The sequence below is a fragment of the Anabas testudineus genome, chromosome 15 (assembly GCF_900324465.2).
Source record: "Anabas testudineus chromosome 15, fAnaTes1.2, whole genome shotgun sequence".
Classification (NCBI taxonomy): Eukaryota; Metazoa; Chordata; class Actinopteri; order Anabantiformes; family Anabantidae; genus Anabas; species Anabas testudineus.
The window spans coordinates 2,003,411-2,023,480 of NC_046624.1; the positions used below are offsets into that span (position 1 = coordinate 2,003,411).

At 40.8% G+C, this 20,070-nt stretch overlaps 3 protein-coding genes across 4 annotated transcripts; all 3 read left to right on the top strand.

Moving 5' to 3' along the window:
- The first annotated feature begins 420 nt into the window (after positions 1-420).
- Positions 421-9,058, top strand: hells (helicase, lymphoid specific). Of its 2 annotated transcripts, XM_026353660.1 has the most exons (23): positions 421-639; positions 1,095-1,192; positions 1,469-1,587; positions 1,873-1,995; positions 2,084-2,125; positions 3,040-3,073; positions 3,252-3,310; positions 3,400-3,441; positions 4,139-4,366; positions 4,490-4,672; positions 4,781-4,924; positions 5,438-5,634; positions 5,757-5,850; positions 5,959-6,120; positions 6,282-6,424; positions 6,513-6,657; positions 6,752-6,835; positions 6,954-7,073; positions 7,587-7,703; positions 7,809-7,968; positions 8,071-8,167; positions 8,290-8,366; positions 8,509-9,058. In XM_026353660.1, the coding sequence occupies exons 1-23, from the start codon at positions 632-634 to the stop codon at positions 8,595-8,597; spliced, it is 2,565 nt and encodes an 854-aa protein (XP_026209445.1). In that variant the 5' UTR covers positions 421-631; the 3' UTR covers positions 8,598-9,058. The 2 variants fall into 2 exon arrangements, with proteins under 2 accessions (XP_026209445.1, XP_026209444.1); XM_026353659.1 differs by lacking the exon at positions 421-639 and having other exon boundaries at positions 1,084-1,192.
- A 921-nt stretch (positions 9,059-9,979) lies between these two features.
- On the top strand, positions 9,980-13,620 carry calhm3 (calcium homeostasis modulator 3). Its single transcript, XM_026356369.1, has 4 exons — positions 9,980-10,266; positions 12,639-12,766; positions 12,855-12,982; positions 13,168-13,620. Exons 1-4 carry the CDS (start codon positions 9,980-9,982, stop codon positions 13,615-13,617), a joined length of 993 nt encoding a protein of 330 aa, XP_026212154.1. The 3' UTR covers positions 13,618-13,620.
- Positions 13,621-15,663: 2,043 nt separating this feature from the next.
- LOC113158241 (calcium homeostasis modulator protein 2) lies at positions 15,664-18,584 on the top strand. The gene is made up of 3 exons (XM_026353994.1): positions 15,664-15,834; positions 16,049-16,671; positions 17,664-18,584. The coding sequence occupies exons 2-3, from the start codon at positions 16,117-16,119 to the stop codon at positions 18,075-18,077; spliced, it is 969 nt and encodes a 322-aa protein (XP_026209779.1). The 5' UTR covers positions 15,664-15,834; positions 16,049-16,116; the 3' UTR covers positions 18,078-18,584.
- The last annotated feature ends 1,486 nt before the right edge of the window (positions 18,585-20,070 follow it).

Genomic DNA, 20,070 nt, shown 5'->3' on the forward strand with positions numbered 1-20,070 from the left:
AGGAAAATGCTCTGTCGTCAAATAACATTTTTTGATTTAATGTACAAGACAAGTAGATTATTCAATGTTTTTTCTCTTTTTGGAATTTCTTTTGTAAAATACTGCAGTCTGTACTCTCTACTATAACAACTCACCCGTTTGTAAAAGCAGTGGTTTCGTCCTAACTGGCGCGAAATGCGCCAGCCTCGCCTACAATAAAACTCCCAGTTGCGTCAAGTCGGGCGACTTAATGGCGAAATTGGCGGAAGTACATTGATTTTGCTTTCAAAATAAAAGACAATTACAACATCTTCGGCAGCTCACGACCGTGAAGTTGGCGTAAGCGGTTTTATTTTGAATAGTATTGTCCGGACGTACTGTGTTGTTTGTCGCAGCTACTCGTGTTCAGGACTCACATTGAACTCACTGCAGAGTGTCGTGGGGTGCAGACTGGGACACTTTACAAGTGTGCACAGTCTTACATAAAATCATATTTTAGGAGTATAACAGGATATCTGCGGTCTTGCACAAACAGAAACTGACTTAATAACGTAAAGCAGGCTAGTTTGGTCCCGTTAGTTGTAACTCGAGACAAGTTATTTTGTTGAATAAAGACAGCTTGAGTTAAGTGTCTGCTTCACTACTGGAAACAATGAGCTGGTAAGTAAAATATTTAATTCACTTTAATTAAAGTTGTCTAGTAAGTATAACAATAATGCCTGGACAATGCATTTAGCCTTTTCATGTTGTATTCATTTACTAACTGCTAATGTTAATCTGGCTAGTTAAATTAATTACCATATTTAGGAGTAAATGCTGAAACTTCATTAATACCCAGTAAACAGTCTGCTGGGGAAACTGGGGAGTGGGGGCTTTAACATACTTTGTGTCTCAATAAAGACATTACAATGTATTGCAGATGTTTTCTCATTGTAAATTGGAACTCCCCCTGTTTACTTACACTGTACTGTAACTCTATGTCAACTCTGAATGTTTTTTATGTCTGATTTATAAACGTTTAAAAAACTGATCAATGAATTTGGTGTGCGCTTGTAAAACCACCAGGGAAAAATGTGAGGTCTGCATTTCATTGTGTGTTTCCTCATGCTTGACAGTGTGAAAGATGAAAGTCGCAGTGTGTCCCCCCATTGCCCCAAACCCGACGAATCGGAGGAACCTCTGGGCACAGCCATGGAGACCGGAGCTGCTGATGGTCAGTCATCCCAATCTGTGCCCCCAGGATCCCTCAGAGTTTACTGGGGGGATCTGTTTCAGTTAATATATGAATGCTGACTGTTTATTTGAAAGGCTGCAATGATGTAGGTAGATGTAGGTGTATCACACAGCAGACACGAGGGACCATGTTGTAGGTCAATATATCTCATGGCCATCAACTTTAAAAAGAAATGTAACTAGATCTATTGGTAAGTAAAACACTAAGTAGATGTGGAGGCCAACAGCTTGACTGTCCCTGTTTTTTTCTTTGAAGATGTTAGTGTGAAATCTGAGGATACAAAATCAGAAGTGATTATCACTAAGGAAATGGAAGATGAGGAGCAGCAGCTGATGGAGGAAGGCGAGAGAATTGAGAAGGAGATGATTGAAAAGGTGTGTTTCTTATTCATTTCTCAGGATGTTTCTTTTTTTTGTGTCACGTCTTGGCTTGGTAACGGATGGTCTGTGGTTGTTACTTCAATACTTAAAGCTGACACGTTCTCAGATTGATCATCTCTTTGACTTGCTTATCATTGAATCAAATCGGCTCCATGTGGTTAGGCAGTAATGAACATTTAACATGTTTACCTCTGTTAAATTAAATAATCCTTTAATATTACTGCTGCAAATATATCTCATCCATTTTGTGTTCTGTGTCATTGATGTGTGATCCTGAAGGCTCGCAAATCGTGGGAGAAGGATTCTCGGGACATGCGTTTCAAGAGATTGCAGCATCTGCTTCAAAAGAGCAACATCTACTCTAAATTCCTCTTAACTAAAATGGAACAACAACAGAACGAGGTAGAGAGTGTGTCAGAACACAACATGCAAATGATCTTTTTGCACCTTTCGGGCTGTCATTTTCAACAACTTATATTCTGTTTTTCAGGAGAAACTCAAGAAGGAAAGACTGGATAAAAAGGCAAACAAGGTGAGGAATGTTCTGAAGAAAATTTGAGCCTAGTAGAGGATGGGAACGTGAAGGGTTGGAACGGGTTTGGACAGAAATTTAAAAATCGTGGTCAAATTTGATCACATTGGCAAAACAGGCATGATTACACTTGTAGCTAAATCAGACTATTCATGCTTCTTCTTTAGTCTGATTTGTAAAAGTGCTGTTAAAGGGTAAAATGGATATGTTGCCTCTGCAAGAAAAATGTGACACAAACTCTTCCCCTTTGACTGACAAAAAACACTCAAACTTTTTGAGTGTGCTCCGCTTAAGAAGAAGATGCTTATGCCTCGCTAAAAGAAGCTTATGATCAAGAATTGTTGATTTATATAAAAAGAACTTTATGAAAGAGCACATTGACAAAATGTTTTTTGGACTGACAAAACTAAGATTTAACTATTTGGAAAGAACACACAACACTACATCTGGCATAAAAAGAGCAAAGCATATCATCATGAAAACAGCATCCCAGTTGTAAAGTATGGTGGAGGAAACATCATTATTTGGGCCTGCTTTGCTGCTTCAGGGCCTGGCCAGTTTGCAGTGATTGAGAGATGAAGATGAATTCCCAAGTGTATCAAACATTCTTCAGGATAATGTGAGAATGTCTGTACAGCACCTGAAACTCTGTTGGGTGATGCTACAGTACAATGACCCAAAGCACCAGAGCCAACTAGCACTATGAGGGTTACATGGTTGTCATCAATAAAGATATGAGAGTTCAGATTTCTTTTGTGTTATTATTTTAGGCACATTATATTTGTCAATTCTCTTGACTTAGATGAAGATCAGATCACATTTTATGACTAAGAAATTCACACACTTTTTGCTTACCACTGTATATACAGCTCAGTAATAAAATACTATTCAACTCATTGTCCGTTGTGTCCTAGATGCAGAAAACAAACGGTGCAGAACCTGATAAAGGTGAGTAGATGATCTGACACTTGATCTTCTAAGTACAGCATTATGCAATATAATATGAATTCATTAATAATTTTATCAATAAATACTCTTGCCTATACTATGCCTTAAATGGTCCTAAACTCTGATTATGTAAGCTTTAGATTTTTCTAACTTTATTGACCCTTTTCTTCTGACATAGATAAAAAGAAGAGGAGGAGGGATGAAGACTACAAAATCTCAGATGTCATGTCAAAAGAAGTAAGGTTTTGTTTGATTTTTTTTCATATGTTTTGTATGTTTGTCATTCACTGCATCTCACATTGCCTCCGCTTATTCCTCTCTTTCAGGAAATCATATCTCAAGCTAAGAAAGCAAAAGTGGAAGAAGCGGTAATGGTTTGTTTTATATTTCTGGGTAGAGTTGATGTTGGGGGTGTAACGGTTCTAAAACAATGATGCGAGCCCCCCTGTCGCCCATGTTGCTCTTCAACAGTGGCTCCCTGGTGCCTGCAAATTCGATATAGTATCCCAGAAAGCTGATGTTTCTTGTTGTTAGAGGACCAATTGCTTCTCTGGATTGTTACCTTCAGGGATAGTACACAGTTCAGGTCATCTTTGTTTCAAAAACCTCCAAATCTAAAAATGCAAAAACAAAATAAAAACTCAAGGTGTAAACCAAAGAGCGTATTTGGAGAATCCTTAGACTCCTGCTAATAATCCAGAGGGAGGGTGGGGGGGGGGCATGTGTGTGTTTATATGCTATAAGACAGATTTTTAAAAGTAGCGTTGCTCATCACAACAAATCTAACAATACCTGTATATCTCAAACATCTCATATTAGGATGAGGGTTTGATCACATTGGCAAAACAGGCATGATTACACTTGTAGCTAAATTGTTTCACTTGTAAATATTTTGATCCAAAATCAGACTATTCATGCTTCTTCTTTAGTCTGATTTGTAAAAGTGCTGTTAAAGGGTAAAATGGATATGTTGCCTCTGCAAAAAAATGTGACACAAACTCTTCCCCTTTGACTGACAAAAACCTAATCTAACAATACCTGTATATCTCAAACATCTCATATTAGGATGAGGGACTGGCCCAGAAGAAACTAGAAGCTGAGGATATAGAGAAGATGAGCGATTCCAACCAAGACATCAAGAACCGTCTGTCGGAGACAGTGCGGGACAACGCCAAACACCTCCTGCATCCTGACAGGAAGGTGAATGGTGAGCCAGTCCCTGCCCAGCAGCCACAGGTGTTTACTGGGGGCGTCATGAGGTGGTACCAGATCGAAGGCATCGAGTGGCTGAGGGTGAGTAAGGCTGGATCATTGTGGGATTGTGGAATGTGGGCTCAATATGGAAGTTACCACAGTAACATATGCTCAGAGTTAAAGTCAGAGCCGCTTTCTCTAATACCACACTGGTGTTTTCAGATGCTGTGGGAGAACGGCATCAATGGAATCCTGGCTGACGAGATGGGACTGGGAAAGACCATCCAGTGCATCGCTCACATTGCCATGATGATAGAAAAGAAAGTAATGGGTCCCTTCCTGGTGGTGGCACCTCTCTCCACTCTGCCCAACTGGATCAGCGAGTTCAAACGCTTCACACCAGACGTAAGAGGACGTAATTTCGAGATCCAACCTTTAAGTTTAAAAAAACAGACTTCATCCAGAGTCTGTACTTCAGCAGTCCAATGAGTGTTTTACATGCGTTTGTCCCAGGTGTCTGTGCTGCTTTACCATGGACCCCAGCAGGAGAGGGCCAAACTGCTGAAACAGATCCGCAGGCCTCAGGGGCCCCTTAGCATGTGTCCTGTGGTCATTACCTCCTTTGAGATCTCGATGATTGACAGAAAAGTATTACAGGTAGGATCCTTACTGATCATTCAGCATGTGACTGAGACATTAACAAACGTGTCAGATATATTCTAGGTGAAGTTTTGTATGTTTACTGTAGTTGCATGTAGTGTGCATCTTGTCTGTGGCCATGGATTAAGTAAACTTTATACTTCACTTGTTTGACATTAAAAGCCAACAGGAAAGGGTGTGCACTGAGGTGCTGGAAGACGTCTAATGTAAAACATGTGCACATTGGTGTGTTTTTATCTTAAAGATACATTATGTAATTTTTTTAAAAACTAGAAACATTCTACAAATCAGTGTGTACGTTATGTGTCCCAAGCAGTGATCTCTTTAAAGACAATCAGCTGATGAAAAGGAAAATCTAAGCTCTGCAGCCACTTACAGTGCTTCACTGTAGCACTGCATTATATAGTTAATTAAATAATTATTGGGAAAATTCCAAACGTGTGCTGGGTACACAGTTTTCTGTTTTCTGTCTTCATCCTGATTCTGTAAGATGTGTGATTTCTGCTGCAGCGCTTCCAGTGGAAGTACCTGATCGTGGACGAAGGCCACAGAATCAAAAACCTCAACTGTCGGCTGGTGCGGGAGCTGAAGATGCTTCCTACCGACAACAAGCTGCTGCTGACGGGCACACCGCTGCAGAACAACCTGGCTGAGCTCTGGTCCCTCCTCAACTTCCTGCTGCCAGAGGTTTTTGACGACCTCAAGAGGTGACTGCCCAGTAAACTGCTGCTGCTAAGTTTAAAGACATCACAACGGTTATGGTTTATTATTACAGCTTTCTGTTGCTGTAGTTCAGCTTTAACGTCTCATTGACACGTTTGCTATGCAGCTTTGAATCGTGGTTTGACATCGACACCCTCGGGGAGGCTGAGAGCGTGGTGGCTGCTGAGCGCGAACAGAACATCCTGAGCATGTTGCACCAGGTCTGTCTCCACACAGTGCTATCACAACATCGTATCATTTACTTCACATGCTAAGGTGAATAGAGGGGGGAGAACTGAAATGTTTTTAAAGGTTTTCTGTTGTTTCAGATTCTGACTCCATTCCTTCTGAGGAGGCTAAAGTCAGACGTGACACTGGAAGTTCCTCCCAAGAAGGAGATAATTGTTTACGCTCCCCTGACAGCCAAACAGGAATCCTTCTACACGGCTGTGGTCAATAAGACCATCGCCAAGATGCTGGGCCAAGAAAAGGTAACACAGTGAAGCCTTCTCTGATGTCTCTGTGGGGTCTTCACAACTACAGTGACACCAGACTTAGACGTTTCTCAGTCTTCAGGCAGCTAATACTCGAGGATCCAAAAATAGAAACATATTTGACAGACTGTTTTCTTCTCTTCACTTGTTTTCCCCAGACGGAGGCTCCTGTAGTGTTGACACAGAGCGGCAGGCCCAAGCGCCGCAGTCGAAAAGTGGTGGATTACACAGAGACAGAAAAGGACACACCATACGACCTGGAGAAATATCTGGAGAGGGTCCGCAAGGAGCAAGAGCAGAGGTTTTATATTTTTCAAAGGCACCTAAACAGCCTCCCTCCCAATATGAGAACTAGATTTGACTCAAATCTGCTTTCTTGTCTGCCACAGCTCCTCTACGGTGCTGGATGTCCAAAGTCCGCTGGATGCTCAGATCAACCTGAAGCTGCAGAACATCCTCATGCTGCTAAAGAGATGCTGTAACCACCCCTACCTGGTGGAGTACCCCCTGGACCCCACCACACAAGACTTTAAGGTAACACACCTTTTGTTGGTGTGACTGCCAGTGATGGGTTTATCTTTTCCCTCCTGTCCTGTGTTCCCTTCCTCACATTCTGTCTTATGTGCAGATTGATGAGCAGCTGGTGCAGAGCTCTGGGAAGTTTCTCATACTGGATAGACTGCTGCCTGCACTGAAGAAGAGGGGGCACAAGGTGAAGCAGGATGTTTAAATCGGCATGATTTTCATACAGAGCTGCTGTGTGTCAACAATATTTGTTACCTTTAATCTTTTCCATCCCAGTGTTTCTGACTGTGATTGACTTTCAACAGGTTCTGATCTTTAGCCAGATGACGTCCATCTTGGATATTTTGATGGATTACTGCTATCTGCGGGGCTTCCAGTACAGCCGGCTGGATGGCAGCATGTCGTATGCTGACAGAGATGAAAACGTGAGTTTGAATCTACAACGTCATTTACAAGAGTAAAGACCATTCAAATATATTGTACTGTACACAGTCGAAGGTATATTACCGTGTTACTGATGCTTAAAAAGCCTCTTTAGTGAGAGACAAAACTGAAGTCATGGTCTTTAATAAGACTGGTTACTGTATGTGTGCCTTCAGTTGGAGAGACAGATTTTCCATTTTACAGCATATTAGTTTTCTCTTTGGTTTAGGAATCAAAAGTCAAATCTCAGTTTTGACTTTGTTTGGCTTCAGGATGTTAGTTGTCATCCATTTATTGATAGCAATCAGACACAGTGCCAGGCAGTACAGAGGATCTACATCCCAGTATTCCAGCTGAGATGTATGTAGGATAAGGGACATTTGAAAGCCAGCCAGTTACACTGTAACTCTATCGTTCTGGTTTCTTTGCCCAAAACCAGTTTCACAGACTAGATTGTTTCTGTCATTTCTTCGACACGTCCACACCATTGCATCACATTCTTCTTCTCCCTTCAGATGTCCAAGTTTTCCAAAGATCCAGAGGTGTTCATCTTCCTGCTGAGCACCAGAGCGGGTGGACTGGGGATCAACCTGACAGCTGCTGACACTGTCATCATCTTTGACAGTGACTGGGTGGGTGCATAATTAAACATCATGCCTAATAAACGGCGTAGCTGTACTGTGCATGTGTTGTTTTCAGGTCAGCGTATGTGTTGTGACACTTCTGTTCCTACTTAGAACCCCCAGGCCGACCTGCAGGCCCAGGATCGCTGTCACCGCATTGGACAAACCAAACCAGTGGTGGTGTACCGCCTGATCACAGCCAACACAATCGACCAGAAGATCCTGGAGAGAGCCTCTGCCAAGAGGAAGCTGGAGCAGATGGTCATCCACAAGAGTGAGTGCTTCACTAGCACAGAATACCTACATACACTACTTACAAGTTTTCAGTTTTCTAATTTGATGACTGTTTCTTTTCTTTCATGGCTTTTCTCCACAGATAAGTTTAAAGGTGGAAAGGCAGAACTGAACCAAAGTAAAAGCTGCATTGATCTGGATGAGCTGATGGAGCTGCTTAAAGCCAGAGGCACTGAGAAGTAAGAAACGGTTTCAACTCCAACAAGAGTTCATAGACTAGGAAGAAGAAAAAAAAAAAAGTGTGTTTATTTAACACACAGTAGGCAGACGATAACACTTCTGTGGCTTTTGTCCCACTCAGGGAGGTGAAAGCATCAAGGGGGAAGGTGATCAGTGACAAGGACCTGGAGATTCTGCTGGATCGCAGCGACTTGTTGGGTGAGGACACACCTATATGCAGTTTTCATTTCATTAGGCTCAAGCATCAACAGCCAAAAACACAGTGTTTACAGTTAGAAAGTGTGAAGTTTGACTGTTTAAAAGCAAGTGAGCTCACAAAAAGCCTGCTCTGTATTTTCAGACAATGAAAAGGGCAGCAAGAAGAAAGAGAAGGTGGGAGTCTTCCGAGTGATCGATGCCGAACAGTCATCAGAGATCACGCTGACCTGAATACACTTGGAATACTCAGACCCCAGTCCTACATCCTCCAGACTGAGCTGCTCATACACATCAATGACTGAACTTTCAAGAAAATGTTCTCAGACTGCTGTTTGTTTGTTTTTGTCTTTTGTTCTGCTGTTCAATGAGCTTTTTCTGTTGTAATGTTTTGACGTTAAACCACTGTACCATTAAGATTTAACTGACACTGGGTTGTTTTTGTTGAGAAATCAGCCATTTTCATGCCTGACCGTGACCATCATAGGACACGAGGACCGCTTCACTTTCAGGACACATTCAAAGTCTGTTGTCGACTCAAACTGTCCTTTGACTGTTAACATCCGTTTAACAAGACACAGTTTTAAGTGATGTGATCTTGTTGTGTTGATTTTTATTTGGCCGTTCAAAACAGATCCTTTTGTTGTAATCAAGCACTTTCATGAAGCTGAAGAATACATGTCTGTTCTTTTGTCTTTTTATATAAATAAACTATCATTTGGTATTTTTTTTTGTCATTTTTGTCCCACAGCATTAAATAACACAAGCTTACATTTAGGTCTTTTCATTGTCATTTTCAGTTGCATTTGTGGCTCAGGCCGTGATGAAAATGGTGCTTTGTTTGTTCTTAAATATTGATTGAGGAACTTATTATTATAATTATTATTATCAACGCGAGTCTGGGATGGCATATTAAATTGTAAAATTATCATTTATGTTAAGTCCAAACATAGCACAAATTTGATTTTACTTGTATCCAACTTGTACATCATTATAAACCAGTGAGCAACATGTTTAGCATAGTAGCTTCCTCAGATTATTTTCCAATATAATTATTTTCAGCTTCCTTACTATAATTTAACAACATAGGCTACATCTGTTGCATTTCACAGCTTACGGTCTACTGTTCACTTTCAGTTTGTCCTTAAAACATTATGAATAATTTAAGACTATTTAATTGTTTGGCTGCTTATAATTCTTGACAGCTGCACTGTGCTTCAAAGTTGAGTTTAAGACCCATCGTTCCAGAAACGCTGTGGCTCCTTTTCTCTCACTAAGCCTATAACAATGAGCAGGGTGTGGCCATGCAGCTCAGTCACCTGCTCAGGTTTAGTCAGGCAGTCTGACTCTCACTGCATCAGTCCAGAACACACTCCGGAACTGATATACTCCACTAATATATCCTCGGGTTGTCAAGTTGTGGATTTAAGTCTTTTCTCCAAAAAGGACTGGCTCATACTTTAACTGTTGGAGATTTATCCTTCTTTAACATTTTTACAGAAACATTATTTGCTCTTTAAGGTACTATTGGAACTATTTCTGTTTCCAATATTGGTTAAAAAAAAAAACAGAATCTATTTTTCCAACTAACATTACCTGCAGTATATTTAGGAGCTATGGAGCGTCTGAAGTTAGTCCTACAGTACTTCCAGTCCAACTCTGAGTCCATCTCCAATGGAATCTGTATCATCCTGGCCTTGGTCAGCGTCAAGCTCTACACCAGCTTCGACTTTAACTGTCCGTGCCTTCCTCAGTACAACAAACTGTACTCTCTGGGAGTAATGATAGTTCCGCCCATCATATTGTTCTTCCTGGGGGTCCTGGTCAACAGACATACAGGCGTAATGATGGACGAGTGGCTGAGACCCATTGGGAAGAGATCCAAAAATCCTTCTGTTGTAAAGTGAGTTACTTCTTTCCTTTTTTTACTATCACAGAATCATGTAGATAATAAAGAACTCTTGACACTAAGGATAATTTCTGTCCTGTCTGTGTCACTTTCTTGTCAGTAAAGCACATGGGAAGGTGCAATCCCTTATTCATTTTCCTCACAAAACCAACCTTTGGAGTCCTGACCATATTTTTCTTTCAAATAATTATTACATCAAACCTTTTACCATGTAAAGGTCATATATATACAGTATATATACATTTAGTACTGTAAGGTGCAAGAGGGTGACTGATACTGTATAATTCTGTAGCATATCTTGAAACATCCATTAACTTTTGTTGTTTTCTTTAGCTTCCCTGTTACAGCGCTAGTGAGAGAGACCACTAACACACTGATGACTACTCTGAGGGAGTTACAAATCTTAGCAACTGAGATAGGAGAGACTGTACATACAACAACTGTTGCCCGGGTTCTTTACCGGTCAAAGCTTTATGGGAGAGTGGCAAAGAAAAAGCCACTGTTGAAGAAAACCCGTGTTAAATCACGACTTGAGTTTGCCAATAGGCATGTGAAAGACTCCATGGTCAAGTGGACTACTTCTTGGCCAACATACTATGTTACACTATGTTTGTCACATACCAAGCACTGCACATCTCCACAAAAAAATCCCCACTGTGAAACATGGTGGTGGCAGCATCATTCTGTGGGGATGCTTCTTGGCAGCCAGCCCTGGAAGGCTTGTTAAGGTAGAGGGTAAGATGAATGGGGCAAAATATAGGACAATCCTGGAGGACAATGTTTTTCAGTCTGCAAGACAAATATGGCTTGAGAGAAGATTTGTTTTCCAGAAAGACAATGACCCGAAGCAAACAGTGAAAGATACACAGAAATGGTTAACTGACAACAAGGTGAATGTTCTGAAGTGGTCGAGTCAAAGCCCAGACCTCAATCCAATCCAATTTGTGGGTGGACTTGAAAAGGGCTGTTCACACCCGATCCCTTCGCAACCTGACCGAGCTTGAGCAGTTATGCGAAGAAAAATTGCATAAAATTCCAGTGTCCAGATGTTCAAGCCTAACTGAGACCTATCCACACAGACTCCACGCTAAAACTCGAAGGGGGTGAATATTAATGCAAACACTGATTTCACCTTACCTTTTATAGGCACTGAATTTGAATCTTAAGGATTCATTTGTGGGTGAAGAAGTGACAAGCTCTCATTCACTGCTAACAGATTCTCTTGTGATCTGTTTTAGTCAAAGAGGAATGAAACTAGTTCATTGGAATAGCAGAAATGTTCAGGTATAATCAAGCCATAATGAAAGATGTCCAATGTCAACAAAAGTTAGTAGACCCTACGTTACTGAGATTTCATTTTTGACATTTTAAAATATTTTGTATAACTGCCTACTGCACTTCTACAGATTTGAATCTCTTGTTGATGGTTCATACAAGCTTTTTTCACAAATTATTCCTTTTAGAAAACTCATCAGTGAAGTAATTTTTCATTCATTATTTTCTCGGACTTGGACCATACTCGTATTTTGGTTCCATCTATAAATATCATCTCTCTACACCTTTTGCACTCGAGCTTCATATAAACACACTTTCACTTTCATGTTTCACTGTTGGCACTATGCAGTCACTGTGGTCATCCCACGTCAGGTCCACACCAAACATGCTGGAGCTTACACCTAGTTTAAACCTAGGTTGGTTTAATCTGACCATCTGACAATGTGGTGCAACAAGCAAAACTCAGAAACTTTAATTTTTTAAGATATTTTCAACTTTATTGTAATTCCATCCTACATCAAATCACATTATGAAGCAAATTTTGTTTGTTGATTGTTTTCTCAACACATTTAGTAATCATCAACATTTCAAACTCCCTCTGATTATTTGCAAGTTAATTTCCTGTGCAATTACTATGTAATCATAATTTAGTCTCGGTAAATTACTGCACTAGCTATCAATACTTTTTGTGTACTTTTCACCTGTTCCTCTGCATGACTGCATGTGTGTATAAATGCTGAGCAACTGTACAGTTATTTTTTGCCTTGTATTATTGTTAGTATGACTCTTCCTTTTCCCCCTACCCACTGCTGCAATGTGCTGGGTCTGTTTTTTTGGTGTCAATAACCCAAGTCAGGATTAAAACAACACAGTAGAGGTGTTAAGTGTTTCTGTCTGCTTCTAGTTTTTATGCTCAGCTAGCTGCATTCTGACTCCAGCTTTGTAACACACAGATATTGAAGAATTCCCTTAAATCCAGTAGTCACTGTGCACTAGGAACCCGAATTTAAGCCAAATTTAGCAAACTGTCAGCAAACCTTTAAAGTTTTAACTATTGCACTGATGAAATGTGTTTCTCTGTCTTTCTATAGGTATCTGTTCTCAGCCATGTTACAGAGGGCACTGCTTGCCCCTATGGTTTGGATCTTGGTCACTTTGCTGGATGGAAAAATCTTTATCTGTGCCTTCAGTGTGAGTGTGGACCCTGCACTCTTCTCAGGTATCTGCAAACGCATTCAACCTTCTGTCATAGAGAGTGAATAGTCCATCATCATCTAAATGATGCATCATGTGGTATGTTTCCTCAGGTTTGCCCAATAACACGGGTCTGGATGTGATTAAAATCATGGCCAAAGTGCCCTGTAAAGAGGACATCATCTTCACAAACAGCTCTTTCCGCAAAGCAGTCTCTCGTTATGTCCGCTGTTATTCACAAGTAAGCTGATAAGTTAAAATGAAGATGTACCAGATATACCAGTCATGCTACATTACTGCTCAGGATCTGAGCACATACAAAGCTTCTGTAACAGGATACAACAGGTGTCACTGACAAATTCACTGCACCACATGGCTGACAGCTTTTCTTGCCTTTGTGTAGTTAACATTCCTCGCCCTGTCTAGGCAGTTGGCTGGTCCATCCTCCTCATCCTGATCGTAATGGGAGCAATGGGACGCCTCATCAAACCCTGTTTTGAAGACCACGCCACCTTCCTGCAGACGCGCTACTGGAGCAACTACCTGGATGTGGAGCAGAAGCTGTTTGACGAAACCTGTGTCCTGCACGCCCGTGACTTTGCCCGGAAATGTGTGGTGCAGTTTTTTGAGGACATGAGGGAGGACACCTTACTCCGTCTTCCCCACCCGCCCTTTCTTGCCAACTGCCAAGAGGAGTGGGAGGATGAAGAAGAGGAGCGACTTCACGGCGTGACAAAGCAGGAACAGATGAATGAGCTCCTCAACAAATGGTACTACAATAAACCGGAACTGGACGTGACAAGGATTGCCCACAGACCCAAAATGTGTATTACCTGGGAAGACCGTGAGGGGAAGACTTTATATTCTGATGTCTAGGACACCTGCAGTGATGTTTGGTTTAGTGTGCTCTCTGGTAACAGTAAATGTCTAATCCTTCTTTCAGTCTTTAAAGAGACACAAAAAAAACGCTTGACATATAAAACAACCATTGAATAATCCAAAGCCAAAGAAACACAAAACAATCCAAAACAGAGCCCAAACTAAATTATTGTAAAGAGATGCAAAAGCAAGGAGACAAAAGAGACTAAACTTGTCATAAAGTGATGCACTACAGAAACACCAACGACACAAAATGATTGAAAAGCAGAGACAAAAGCAAGAGACACAAAATAACACAGAGATGCAAAAGATTCCCAAAGAGAACAAAAACAACCACAAAGCAATTTTAAAAAAATGGATGTTTATGTTAAACTGGTAGGACTAGTGTAGCCTTAAGATGAAGCATGTTAAAGGTGTAGTTGGTGTAGGTGTTGTACAGTACCCCCCTCCAGGCATGTTGTCCGTAAACATCTAACCAAAACCTGTTACAGCTTGATCTGGGAAGAGGTCAAAGGTCATAGAGCAGGAGTCAGTGGACAAACAGCACATTCACATTAGACACAGCAGAGCCTCCTTAAATAGAGGCAGTAGTGGTGAGGACTATGTTTCCTACATATGGTTCATAGTGCATTTGAATATAGGAGGGTTTGGGTTCCCTGATTTTGCATACAGGTTGTTGACATGGAGCTCACCCACACGGATTGGACGGAAACATGCAAATGGACAATTGGAAATAAACAAACTTACAGACTCATGTGAAAGTAGTTTTTTACTTTATTTAATTTGTTTCTACTGAAACTAATTAATAAATATTTATCATTAAAATGTAAAATGTATGTGTGAGGTTGAAAGTCTGTACTCTGTCTCTCTAGATCTTTTTTTTTTTTTTTTATCAAAGGAGGATAAATATTTTTACCTGACACGTCACAGGTTTTGATCATGCATGTAAGGTTTTCACACAGTGTTAGTGTTTGATGACCTGGGTGATTTGATTTTGAATTTCATGCTGAGCTAGCTTGCTTCCCCAAATCTGTTGTTCCTTTATTAAAAAAAAAAACAAAACAAAAAAACGGTCTTACTTACTTAGAGACATGACATGAAACAAAAACAACATAGCTAGTAATGGTCGAACTGATGTTAACCACTAAATGTGTCCATTATAGTACGTGTTCATTTATTAGTTAACTATATACTATTTGTTTTAGAAAACTGCATTTGCAGAGTAAGTTAAGTTACAATGCTGTGATAAAGGTGATGAAGTAACAAGTAAAATATTTATTCTTACATGTACAAGTTGCACAATGGCAATACTCAATACTCAATTACATTTTATTTGTATAGCACCAAATCACAACAGATCTTATCTCAAGACGCAGTGTTCAAGGCTCAGGGTGGACGGCCATCTGCCTCGACCGGTTGAGGGTCGAGGAAAAACACTGGACAGATTGGTGGAGTATATGAAATCTCTTCATACACTGCCCGTCCAAAAAACAATCACCACCTGTATTTAAACTAAGCAAATAGGTAAGAGCCTCCCACTGGATAATTACTGCATGGATGATTATTTTTCAGCTGGCAGCAAGTTGTTGAACCCGAACTGATGCAGTGAGTAGCTTCTCATTTCTTAAACAACCATGTTGGAAAACACATCTTGTGGTCGTGGAAAAGTTATGTTAACTCCTGTGTGAATGGTCAGATCTCCTTGAGGTTTTCTTTTCCTTCGAAGCACATTCAGAATCAGATGACATTCAGACAGATTAAATTACAAGTCAAATTGTGATTCCAAGCAAATCATGGACTTAAGCTTTCTAGGGGCAGTGTCAACACTCTAACGCGTTCTGCAGAAAGCATGATCCCACATCAACAGATACATAATAGTGTGTCTGTATGGGTCGTTCAGGCTCTCAGTTCCTGTGTTTCCCCGGCGCTGCTCTGTGCTACCCAACACATGTTTTTACTTGCACACCACATTTCTTAGATTTTTTTTCCACTCGTGGAGGGCGGGCCCTGACTGTGAGTCATCACTGGCGCCCATACTGCTAACACACACTCAAAGTCACACACAAAACGGGGACCTCTCTCTGTTTCTTTACTGTTGTTGAGTGGATTTTTTGTTTTGGACTCGAGTTTTTTCTTAAGATGTCACTGGACTATTTATAATGGATTATTAAAGCTGAGTCACATGTTCCACCTGAGGACACTGCTGCGTCGTAGGTTTGTATAACAGCATTTGGTTTTTTAGTGTTTTAGATAGCAACAGTATTCATATTACAAATATAGCTCTGCTAGTAACCTGAGTTCATTCATAACGAAACAGATGTCCCAACGCTTCCGTCTGAAATGAGTTTTTATTTGAAACTGAAATCTGTCTTAAACTTAGTTTATTTTTAGTTCTCATCTTTTCTTCTTCTTTGTCTTCTCTCTGCAGCCGGACTGCTGTAAACCAACCAAACAACAAACACAACTCTTCAGTTACTATTCTCAGCAGCTCCCAACATGGCTGCTGCTGCAACATTCATCACAGAGAACTTTAGGTTTGCATCCCTCTTCTTCAAGAGCAAAGATGTGGTGATCTTTAATGGTCTCATTGCTCTGGGAACTGTGGCCAGTCAAACTGCGTACAATGTTTTTGCTTTTGACTGTCCCTGCTCCCAAGGGAGGAACTACATCTATGGCCTGGCTGTCATTGGTGTTCCAGCACTAGTGTTTTTGCTCATAGGAATAATGATGAACAGGAGCACCTGGGACCTGGTGTCCGAGTGCCGGCTCAGAAATTGCCGGAAGCTGTCAGGAGCTGCAGCCTTCGCTCTGCTGGGAACCATCATTGGTCGAGCTGTGGTGGCTCCACTGACGTGGGTAGTAATCTCTTTGCTGCAGGGCCAAGCGTACACTTGTGCCCTCAGTGAATTTGTTGACCCCAGTACACTGGAGAACTTCCCCTCGGGTTATGGACCAGAGATGATGGCAACATTCCCATGTAAGGAAAGTGTCCCTAAGGAGTTACAAAACTTCCAACCTGAAGTTGTGCGGCGACTGAAATATGAATCTCAGGTGGTGGAACATTTCATGCTTTGTTTATAACTCCAGTCACTGGTTTAAATCTTGCTCTGACTGTATTTATTGTAGCATTTCATTAAAAATCTACTAAAAAAAGGTGGGAATAGCAGTGAAAAAAACACTGTGTTCTGCCATTGCATTGTTAAACCAGTCTTGCTTCTATCTGAATGCCATAATCTTTGTTTCTAATCTGGTAGCATCATCATACACTGTTTTTACAAAACACTATTCCAACAAAGAATATGTTGATAAATCACCTACAAACCAAAAGTTCATTACATTTTCACATTTCTACTGTTAGATTCCTACACCTACATAGCTCTATACTAATGGCCCCCTTTTTTTTAGAAATTGAGTCCTTCCCAGTAGAAACTCCCCACCCATCTCTATTGTGGCAGCAAAAACTTGTTCTCATGTTACTCATGCTCAAGTCTTCAAATGGATGTGAACAGACCCTCTCCAAAGGGACAATTAAAAAAAAGCTTTACATTTTTTTTTTACCAAAAAGTTGATTTTGCATTATATGGGCACTTATATATTAACTTATATATATTCTCAGCACATATTGAGCGCACAGTGCACAGTATGTGTGCAAACTCAGTCCACAAGGCTGCGATATACTGCAGGTTACTGAATGCTTCAAATGTTTCCATGTCCAGAAAAAAGCAATTTCTCTCCAGCATTTTTAATTTTAATTCCTGTCTAAATTAATGGAAATGTAATGGACATGTGCAGTTAGAACTTCTTCTAAGAGTTGGTAACAGATGGTGTCAGCTTTCTCACATAGTTTCATGCTATAGCAGTAGGGTACAGCTCAAGCTTGCATCATGTGAAATCGACCGAAGGCGTCTGCATCCGTGTACTTGTGTGGACCCTGTTCCATCCCCAAATCCCTAACGCTCCTTTTCAACTGAAGTGATAAATGTGCAACAGGTGGCTTGAAACCTACATAAGGTGCTGACATGTCTACTGTCTGTTGTTTTCAGCTGATAGGCTGGCTGCTGGTGGCAGGAATGTCTCTGATGGTGTTCCTGATGTTGTGTGTGAAGCGCTGCTCTTCTCCACTGGGCTACCAGCAGGAGGACTACTGGTCCCTGTACCGCTCTAGTGAAAACAGCCTCTTCCAACGCACGGCAGCTGTCCACGCCCGCCTCCTCGCTGCAGAGAGTGTTAGGAGCTTCTTTGGCTTCGTGGCGCTGGAGAAGGAGGAGAAGGAGGGGATGCCCGACAGCCAGAGTGCAAGTCCCATCTGCAGCACGAACTGGAACAGAGTGACTGGTGTCTACCTCTATAGGGAGCAGGGGGGGCTGCCTCTGTACAGCCGGCTCAACAAATGGGCCACGTACAGCAAAGAGAATAATGTGGAAGCCCTGGAGGAAGAGATGGAAATGCTCAACTGATAGTAACTATCTGCCATAAAGACATCAGTATGCTTCAAAAGGAGTGCTTGGTGGATCATCAGCTGGCATCTGTACCCCTCTCCATCCACTTCCCTCTTATGTCAGAACTAGAGGAACTACTTCTGACATTTTTAGTAGCCTTTTTGAAACAAACAATCTGATGGTCACTCACTCAATCACACTACCTGTGTCACAGTAGCTCATCTGCAGCATACTGAAGCTTTAAGACAAGAATACGACTTGTTAAGCAGTAAAACTCCATCAGGAGAAAGAAAATACGGGTTTCATGGCACCAACTTTTTCTCATTTTACCTTTTTAACTGTGCAGAGGATGTTGTTTTACAATCAATTGGATTTTAGTGTTTCTATTTTAATCAGGGTTCCTAATTCAATCTGGGTTCAAAAAGTACAAAATCAGGATAAAATGGGATTTCCTAGCACATCATATCCTGCTGCTTATATATTGTTTTACTAAATGTACTTTCCTAAATAAATAAATAAATAATAATTCAGCAAAACCGAAGATTATTTGTTATACAATTCAGTTTATAGATCCTGTTTACAGCTGGTTATTTATGTGAGCTCTATTTCGATATGTTTGCTCTGAGCAGTTAGTTTGCATAATTTAGAGTTAGACTTTAGAGATACAGTAATAAGTAATAGAGGCAGAAATAAGAAGAAACAACAGCACACGCCTGCAAACAGTTCTGAATGGTATTTGAAAAGCTTATCACAAAGGATGGTTGAAGGCTGGTGTTCTAAAAATCAATCTGTCCTGCCTCAGCTCACCGCTGCAAAATACGTCATCTTTGGCTGCTACAGCTACATGCTTTTAAATCCACACCACTACCACGTGTGGTTGTAGTTTTTATAATCAGTTGATTTATGCTACTTCTACTGCTCATGGTGCAGTAAAAACTCAATAGATTATTTTGAAAACAGCTTTATGTTTTGTGCTCTACATCCTTAAACATTGTAGTCTTTTGGGTAGGCTTTTCTAAATGTGCACTAAACTGATCAAGAGGCAGCAAAAACTTTTTGCTCCACCTATCAAGCTGCCCAACTGTTCTGTGAGTCTGGATCACAGGATTTGTCGACAGACTAATACGTTTTGGAGCATATTCCTTGTAATTATTATTTTTTTGTGTAACTGAAGATCAAGCAGAACCTAAGGTTGGAATTTAACAAATGAATCACATGAAGAAATGATTCCAAAACGACTGATAAGTGATGCAACATTTTATATGATTACATTTTAAGATTATTAAGCTGCTTCAGTTGTCAAAAGTTTGGGCATGTAACCTCAAGATGAGGGGATTAGCGAGAGGGTGCGTCTCCAAACTGTTGACAGGAGAGGCACTAAACAAAGTAAGGGTGGAGAGAAAACTGTCATATGCAGAGGCAGCAAAACTGACAAGTGGCAGAGTGGGTGAGAAAGCACATCCACAGGGACAAGCTGGAATCTCCAGTCAAATTCTTAATGACAAGAAAAAAAAAGTAAAACCTATAGTGACCTTTATAGTAGGACTGATTAAGAGCACAGCTAGAGCTCAGAAAGCTTAGAGAATCATCAAAGCTGCAGTCCACCATGGTGGAGTGACACAACTGTCTGCAGGAAACGTGGTTTAATTAGATGTGGTGGCGATGCTCCAGTGGAATGCAAGATTTCCTCTAGCAAATTGACACATTCAAGCAATTCATAGATGAACAAGAAATAATGCCAGATGTGATTTGTGTGCAAGAAACAGGGTGGAAACCTCACTTCTATTTTGCAATTGTCTTGTAATTTTGTAACGTGCAGCCTGTGTTAATGTCAGCAATGTAGGAAAGAGAGTATTGGTGGTATTGTGGATGAGGAGAAAGCAGGTAATTACTAACCATGGGGCAAACTTAAATGTGACGTTATTAATATACAGCTTAGTCCAACAGTGATTATAACAGAGGACAGCTACTTGCTGAGGTGTCCTTGGACAAGACACAGAAACCCCGTAGT

What these genes read in the sequence shown, in the direction of transcription:
- hells (XM_026353659.1), top strand. Translation starts at nt 1,084, where the DNA reads ATGCTTGACAGTGTGAAAGATGAAAGTCGCAGTGTGTCCCCCCATTGC. An exon ending in CAGATGTCATGTCAAAAGAA is followed by an intron (nt 3,311 to 3,399) that starts GTAAGGTTTTGT and finishes CCTCTCTTTCAG; the next exon opens with GAAATCATATCTCAAGCTAA. An exon ending in AAGGCATCGAGTGGCTGAGG is followed by an intron (nt 4,367 to 4,489) that starts GTGAGTAAGGCT and finishes TGGTGTTTTCAG; the next exon opens with ATGCTGTGGGAGAACGGCAT.
- calhm3 (XM_026356369.1), top strand. Translation starts at nt 9,980, where the DNA reads ATGGAGCGTCTGAAGTTAGTCCTACAGTACTTCCAGTCCAACTCTGAG. An exon ending in GGACCCTGCACTCTTCTCAG is followed by an intron (nt 12,767 to 12,854) that starts GTATCTGCAAAC and finishes ATGTTTCCTCAG; the next exon opens with GTTTGCCCAATAACACGGGT. An exon ending in ATGTCCGCTGTTATTCACAA is followed by an intron (nt 12,983 to 13,167) that starts GTAAGCTGATAA and finishes CGCCCTGTCTAG; the next exon opens with GCAGTTGGCTGGTCCATCCT.
- LOC113158241 (XM_026353994.1), top strand. Translation starts at nt 16,117, where the DNA reads ATGGCTGCTGCTGCAACATTCATCACAGAGAACTTTAGGTTTGCATCC. An exon ending in GACTGAAATATGAATCTCAG is followed by an intron (nt 16,672 to 17,663) that starts GTGGTGGAACAT and finishes TGTTGTTTTCAG; the next exon opens with CTGATAGGCTGGCTGCTGGT.